Genomic DNA, 7821 nt, shown 5'->3' with positions numbered 1-7821 from the left:
TGATAGATGTCAGAATGAGAATCAAAAACAGGTTTATTGCAAGGTAGTTTTACACATACAAGGAATTTTCCTTGGTGTACATGGTGCATACATAAACACAGTTAAAGAAAATTAAAATGTAAACAGTTTAAATTATTATACATTAAGATATAGAAAAATTATTTACATGTAATCTGGATATACAATAAATAAACTATGTGTAGTATACTATATACTATTGCCAAGTACTTAGAATAATAAAGTAAAATATGTGCAGTGTTATGGAAAGTGGATGAGAGGTATCAGTCTGTGGGCATAACCGACTATGCACATTGCATGAAGGTGTATTTATTTAAAATATTTTCATATAATCTTGCTTATTGTGATTGATGTGGATTATGTTTTGATATGAGGCTGAGTGCAAGCAATCATTACTTTTCATTTTCAGACTAGTATATATTCTACAGTCCAAAACAACACATTTATGTATTTCCTTAAATATTGATAATTACATCAGCTGAGTTTTACAGCATATCATGGTTGACGGAGCGACAGTCATTGTATGGTCCACGGTGTGTATTCAGCTCATACCTGGTTACGTCATCACTGAGGATTTGTCCTCTTTGCTACCATTCTCAATTAAATTGACGGCTGATCCTGGCGTTTACCCTTCATGTGATATTGATGCTGAAAAAAGCAGAAAGTGCCGAGAAACCTGCAGAGGAGAGGGAGCGAGGGCAAAGAGCTCCTACTCTCACGTGTAGATTTACTTATCTGTCAGCCGTTTATGTGGTTGAAATGGAAAAGAGAATTGGGCTATGTTTACAGCACCATAAACCTTTCTTTTAAACCCAAGGACTTAGCCACCCTGAAACTGTAGCGCAGCAGCCATAAAACTGAGGCTAACACCGTCTTTTAAATCTGATGAAACATTTATCGATTATTTTTAGATCTTGTTTTATTTGCTCCTCCTCTCCCACCGTGTGGTTAATAGAAACACATAAAAGGACTACAGAAATACTGAGGGTAGTAAAGGTTTGCATGCTAACACCACGGAGGACTAAAATAAAGAACGATCACTTTGATGGCTTAATGGTTACTGCGTGTCTCTGTCACTCAGTACCAATTATGTTTGTCCATTCTGACACAAAACATTCAAACAATATATAAGAGACATAACACTTTGTACAATAAAGTTGAGTAGCCGACACCATTCTTTTAAAGTTTTTGCCGAAAAATAAGAAGTCAGCAAATAAAACCATGGACAGTTGGATAGAAACAAACACAGCCAGCAAACGTAACACTAACCAAGCAGATAGCAAGGTAGAGTTCAATCTAGCCAGTGAAACCAACTCTGATCTGTTCGAAACATCAACAACAGCATAAAACAATATAACGCACAGAAAAAGTTACGCAAAATCCAATAAAGCTGTTTAGTTTGATGTGTCCTAAATCATTTATTTTTTTGACACAGGAGGAACGGTAGGTTACGTATTGTAACCCTAGTACTATAAACATTACATTACATTGCATTTAGCTGACGCTTTTATCCAAAGCGACTTACAATAAGTACATTCGACCAGGAAGACACAACCTTGAAGAAAACAGAATCATATAAGTACATCAGGTTTCATAGAGCCAAACATTTCAAGTGCTACTCAACTGGCTATAGATAAGCCAGTCTATTAGTATTATCTATTAGTCCATTAGTATATAAGTGCTCTGTTAGCAGTTCTTTGTTAGTAATTATATCGCTCGAAGTGGAGTCGAAAGAGATGAGTTTTCAGTCTGCGCCGGAAGATGTGTAAGCTATCTGCTGTCCTGATTTCAATGGGGAGCTCATTCCACCATTTTGGAGCCAGGATAGCAAACCCACGTGTTTTTGCTGATGGGAACTTGGGTCCCCCTCGCATCGAGGGTGCAGCGAGTCGTTTGGCTGATGCAGAGTGTAGTGCACATGCTGGGGTGTACAGTTTAACCATGTCCTGGATGTAGGAAGGGCCAGATCCATTCGCAGCATGGTACGCAAGTACCATTGTCTTGAAGTGGATTCTAGCAGTTACTGGAAGCCAGTGAAGGGAGCGGAGGAGCGGGGTGGTGAGGGAACATTTTGGAAGGTTGAAGACCAGACGAGCAGCTGCATTCTGGATGAGCTGCAGAGGTCGGATGGCACATGCAGGTAGACCAGCCAGGAGGGAGTTGCAGTAGTCTAGGCGTGAGATGACGAGAGCCTGGACCAGACAGGCGGAGCCCTCTACTGGACTCTATGGGTACTACTCTCATCAATGATATGCAAGCGTTCACACACTGAAGTTGTCCTTGTACCGTGGAGAAGTCGGGGCTTACCTGGCTGGGTAGAGCCTAATCGGTCAGAATAAGCCCATAGCTCAACCCTGCAGGTGTCAGCGCAAGTGACTACACACTGCGCACCACGTTTCCCAGGTCCCTAAGGAGCATGGGAAAACGTAAGTGTATTATGTCCCAGGGGGTCAGATACAGCTTACTGACCCACAGCTCCCCTCTTTTCACCATTCCTGCGTTGCCCCAGCAAGCACAGACGATGAGAAGGAGCCAGACATGTCCAAGAGATAGAACCTTATGAACGGGCTTGGCGTAGACCAAGACGCCGCCCTACATATGTCCTCCACACTCACGCCGTCGAACAAGGGTCTCGATACAGCCACACCACGTGTAGAGTGTGCACGGACCCCAGTGGGGAGAGCCTTCCACCCCTGTATGGAGTGGAAGACTAAAGCCGTCTAGCTGTATAATCCTTCAGGGAGGAGAGCTCCAGAGGCTCAAACGGTTCTCTAACCAAAGCCTCGAGCACCAATGGCATTTCTCATTGCGGGGTGGAGACATGTCCACATGTCATTGTGGGCTGTCTCCTGATTATGGATGGGTACCTAGCCCCGGTATTAAAACGGGCCCCAGGGCCGAATTATTTAAGACCGTGGTACCGTTAAGCTCCGACGTTAACGGTGTTTTTATCGGTACTGGAGACATGTAAAAAATATATGTCATATGTATTATTGCTACACAAACATTATATTGCAGTTTTAGTATCGCCAACTCCGTTTCTAATACGCAAAAAGGCTGCAAAATGCTTCTATGATTATTTTTAGTATTTTCGATCTCTCTCCCCCGCCTGCTTGCGAGGGGGCGGGACAGTTTACACACACGCAGCTGCTACATGCAGCAACACACACACCCGGAGGAGATGGCGGAGAAAACGCGCTCCGATGTGTTTAAATTGTACCCGTCTCGATGCTCGTTGCCGAAAGTGCAATAAGAGTTTAGCATGTAAGGGCGGTAACACGAGCAATTTGTCTAAACATCTTGCAAAAGCGCACCACATTCAGACGGAGAAATGCACCGGGTTCGACTGTCTTTTATAGCTCTGTAGCCCCCTCCAGGAGTAACGTTTCCACTTCAGGTGTGTAAATTGAAGTAAAGTGTTATGGCAGAAAGTTTAATACAGCGTATTACAGGTAGATTCATTTTATTATGTCACCTGATATATAAGAAGTGTGTTTTTATATATTCATGTGTGTACTTAATTACTTTGTATTTAATAGTAGCAGTTTGAATAAACAAGAAACTGGAGATATGAGAAGTGAAAACTTCCCTGTTAGAAGTAACGGCCCGTCTACACTACAGGCGTCGAAAAAGCTTGAAGCTGGGCGTGTCTGAGGCTTGGCGCTTTCTCGCGCCCAAGGCGACCAACAACCAATCAGGAATCTCCCGCCCGCCCCAGCATACAAAGCAAAAAAAAGCCCGGTTCTTCTACACTATTGCCAAAATGGATGCCGGTTTTGTAGCAACGGTTAGCGTTGGTTTATGCAATGTCTCGCAGGAGGCCACGTATAGTGCGTCGCTGTTGGGTACATACAATACTCAGAAAACGTCTGCAACGGGGGGAATACCACGTTCTTGTCCAAGAGCTCCGCCTGGATGGTTGTACTGTTTCAGCAGTACTTCAGGATGAGCAAGACGCGTTCGACGAGTTGCTCGGAAAAGTCGGTCCACTGATTGCAAAGGCAGACACCCGTATGCGTTTGTCAATCGGACCCGCCGAGCGACTCGCCATCTGCCTACGGTACGTTTTGTGTATTTCTACTTCTTTAATATGACTCTGTATATAAAGAGAGAGAATGCATGCAATGGATGAATGAAGTCTGTGATGTAGTTGAGATGAATGACATTAATTAAGATAGCTAGGTAAACGCAGTATTGCTCCCGTGTGTGTGTTGTGTGTGGTGTGTGTTGTGGTGTGTGGGTGGGTGTGTGTGTGTGGGTGTGTGGTGTGTGTGTGGTGTGTGTGTGTGTGTGTGTGTGTGTGTTGTGGTGTATGTGGTGTTCTGTGGTGTGGTGTGTGTGTCTGCCTGTGATGTGTGTGCCTGTGCCTGTGGTGTGTCTGATGTGTGGGTGTGTCTGTGGTATGTTGGTGTGTTGCGTGTCTGTGTGTGTGTCTGTGGTATGTTGGTGTGTCTGTGGTGTGTGTGTGATGTGTGTGTCTGTGGTGTTTGTGTCTGCCTGTGGTGTGTGTCTGTGATGTGTGTGTCTGTGATGTGTGTGCCTGTGGTGTGTCTGTGATGTGTGGTGTGTGTGTGTTTGTCTGCGTGGCGTATAACTTTTTAAAAAAAAATCTTGTATATTACTTTTTTCTCAGGTACCTGGCAACCGGTGACTCGTACAGGACCATAGCATTCAGCTATCGGGTCGGGCATGCAACAGTGGCTGTCATCGTCAAGGAGGTTGCGGGTGCCATCTGGACCGCGCTGGTCGAGGAGACCATGCCGGTACCACAGACGGAGGACTGGAGAGCCATCGCTGCTGGGTTCCAGGAGCGCTGGAACTTTCCAAATTGCGTTGGTGCCATTGATGGGAAGCACGTGGTGATCCAGGCTCCGGCAAATTCTGGGTCCCTGTACTTCAACTACAAGTGCACCCACTCCTTGGTACTACTGGCTGTAGTGGATGCCCAGTACCTCTTCAGGGTAGTGGATGTCGGAGGTTTTGGAAGGAGCAGCGACGGTGGGAGCCTGCGGAATTCCGCTTTTGGAGAGAGCCTCAGAGATGGCAGTCTGCAGCTACCACCTGACACCGTCATCCCAGGAGCAGAGCGGCTGGGCCTTCTTCCCCATGTGTTTGTTGGAGATGAGGCTTTTCCGCTGCTGGACAACCTGCTGTGTCCGTTCCCTGGACGTCAGCTCACGCGTGAAAGGAGGCTGTTCAACTACCGCCTCAGCCGGGCCAGGTTGGTGGTTGAATATGCGTTTGGCATCCTCTCATCTCAGTGGAGAATGTTCCGGCGTGTCATCACCACCAGCCCGGAGGTAACAGAGTTGTGTGTGAAGTAGTGCTGGGGGGAAACGATTATTTTGAAAACGATTAATCGGGCGATTATTTGATCGATTAGTCGACTAATCTAACGATTATTTTTCTGTTGTTCAATTCATAAAAAACGTAATGTAAAAAAAAAATTGTTCACGATACTGTGTCTCAGGGGATCTTAATATTTAAGAACCTATTAATGTGTTATACCAGATTAACGGAAATAATCTCAGCTAATTGACGATACAAACCATGTTTACCAAAACAAAACACAAGTCTCATAAGAAGCATCTGAATGACCCCTGAGCGAAAAATGCTAACGGACATTGGCACAGAACTCAAGATAAAAGCACCCTTATTACTTATCGTAGCTGCACATACAATATATCCGATTAAAGCTGAGACTCCCACAGATTATGTAGGTATATAGTATCATCACTGAGTGATCCGGACTCGCGACAGGGGAAGCAAATACAGTCATCACAACACGTACCTTCACAGAGCTTCTAGGGAGATCGTCTCACCACCGTAGCTGTCAATCTGATCAAAAGAAATGTTCAATGGCATTAAAATGAGAAAAAACGCGGCTGAATCGGTTAATCCATAGGTTTTTAACGTCTATGTATAAAAAAATGATTTAATTTATAATCCATAATTCCATTTGTATGTAAAAATCGGAGAGCAAATGCTAGCTGCAAATGCTAGCTGCTAATGGTAGCCACCACAGCTAGCTGCTGCTTCTGCTAGGCTATGCAGCAGTCTCAGTGAGATATAAATATATAAATATCTTTGCGTTTTGGACTAACTTTAAATATTCCCATGCTTTTGAACACCTAGGGCGAGATGTTTTCGTTTGGGGGCTTCGTGCGCAATCCTGTGAGGAGGAGGTGGTAGCCGTTTCAGTCTCCATTGTGTTTGAAGTGCGATTGCGAACTGCTTGTTGCTTTGGGTGACCCACGTGTGTGTAGCGACGCGGAAATATGTCGTTGACGATATTTTGAAGTCGACGCGTCAACAACGTCGACGCGTCTCTACAGCACTAGTGTGAAGGCCACCTGTGTGTTGCACAACTTCCTCCGCAGGAAGACAATAGGAAGGTCATCACGCACACCTGTCGTCCCTGTCGTCGCAGAGTCGAGTGATGAAGCTCCAACTCTGCGCGATGCACCTATGATGGGCTCAAACAACGCCACACACCAATCCAGCCAACTGCGGGAGACCTTCTGCTCCTATTTGAATGAGGAGGGTGTAGTGTCATGGCAGCATAAAGTGGTGTAGGGTCACCATGGCTCCTCCAAACCAAAAGCTCTTTTAAGAGCTACCCATTTTCTTTAAAGAGCAAATATTCCAAATGAGCCATTTTAAAATCAAACATTCCTAATAAACATGTTTCTTGAATTGATATTATGATATGACTAACAACCTTTTTCTTTCAGCCCTGTTTTTACTGATAAACCACTCATAATTTCAATAGGTTTTCACATGACCAATTACAGAAGAAAGCACATTATATATACCGACATGAAGCTTCTGGTATGTTGCAACTGACAAACCACATGAACAAGTGAAGACACAGTATAGCCATAACATACTTGAAATAATGTTTTATTTGAGTGAAGTGTGTGTGATGAGTGTAAAAAAATGTAATGTGGATCAGTATGTGTGAAAAAATTATTATTTTATAAATTGTCCTGCTGGTCCACGTCAAAAAGTATCTGGTGTACCCCGAGGCGGACTCTTGCCCTCTGTGCCCTTGTCATCTGCCTCATGGTGGGCAAGAGGCTCTTAAAAAATTGCAAGTCCTCGTCCTCCTCCACCACTGGTGGGGTTGGCTGGGCAATTGCTGGGTAATTGCTGACAGCAGACAACAGACTTCATTCAAACGGGGACATCTCCCTCCCCCTCCCCCGTGTTTTGCCCAGGACCTCAGCATTCTCCTCCTGGCTGACTGGCGGACTGGCTGGCGGACTGGCTGGTGGACTGGCTGGCTGACTCACTGTCTACCTGGCTCTCTTCCTCTGCCACCAGGGTGGATGGAGGCAGGGTCTGCCGGGGGACATTGCTGGACGTCTCACGGTCTATGATGAATGGGGTTAAAAACCCCATCACTGCCATGATACGCCAGGGCTTGTACCCCCCTGCAGACCCTGCCCCGCTTCTTTTGGCCTCCTTCTCCATATTATTTTCCTTGCAGAACCTGTCCCTCAGACTCTTCCATCTCTTCTTGCAGACATTATCTAATAAAATGAAATGAAATAATAAAGTTAATAAATAATAAAGTGAATTTCTTGAATTTACTAAATTATTCCTCCATTAATGAATGCTATTTTTATGCTACATTCCATGCTGGCTAAATATACTGTCTATGCTTGATAGCTGTGAATCAAATCAAGTTTGATTTATATAGCACATTTATAAACGATTTTTGGTCGAGCCAAAGTGCTGTACATACAATAAAATTAGCCAACAGTAGAGACACTTTACAGCAAATACAACAGCACAGAT

General features: G+C 44.6%; 1 protein-coding gene across 1 annotated transcript; it reads left to right on the top strand.

Moving 5' to 3' along the window:
* The first annotated feature begins 3979 nt into the window (after positions 1-3979).
* LOC117552863 (protein ANTAGONIST OF LIKE HETEROCHROMATIN PROTEIN 1-like) lies at positions 3980-6594 on the top strand. Its single transcript, XM_034226540.1, has 3 exons — positions 3980-4078; positions 4652-5239; positions 6399-6594. The coding sequence occupies exons 1-3, from the start codon at positions 4032-4034 to the stop codon at positions 6592-6594; spliced, it is 831 nt and encodes a 276-aa protein (XP_034082431.1). The 5' UTR covers positions 3980-4031.
* The last annotated feature ends 1227 nt before the right edge of the window (positions 6595-7821 follow it).

Source organism: Gymnodraco acuticeps, unplaced genomic scaffold (assembly GCF_902827175.1).
Source record: "Gymnodraco acuticeps unplaced genomic scaffold, fGymAcu1.1, whole genome shotgun sequence".
Classification (NCBI taxonomy): Eukaryota; Metazoa; Chordata; class Actinopteri; order Perciformes; family Bathydraconidae; genus Gymnodraco; species Gymnodraco acuticeps.
The sequence above is the reverse complement of the archived record's forward strand: the minus strand, read 5'-3'. Positions and strand labels throughout refer to the sequence as shown.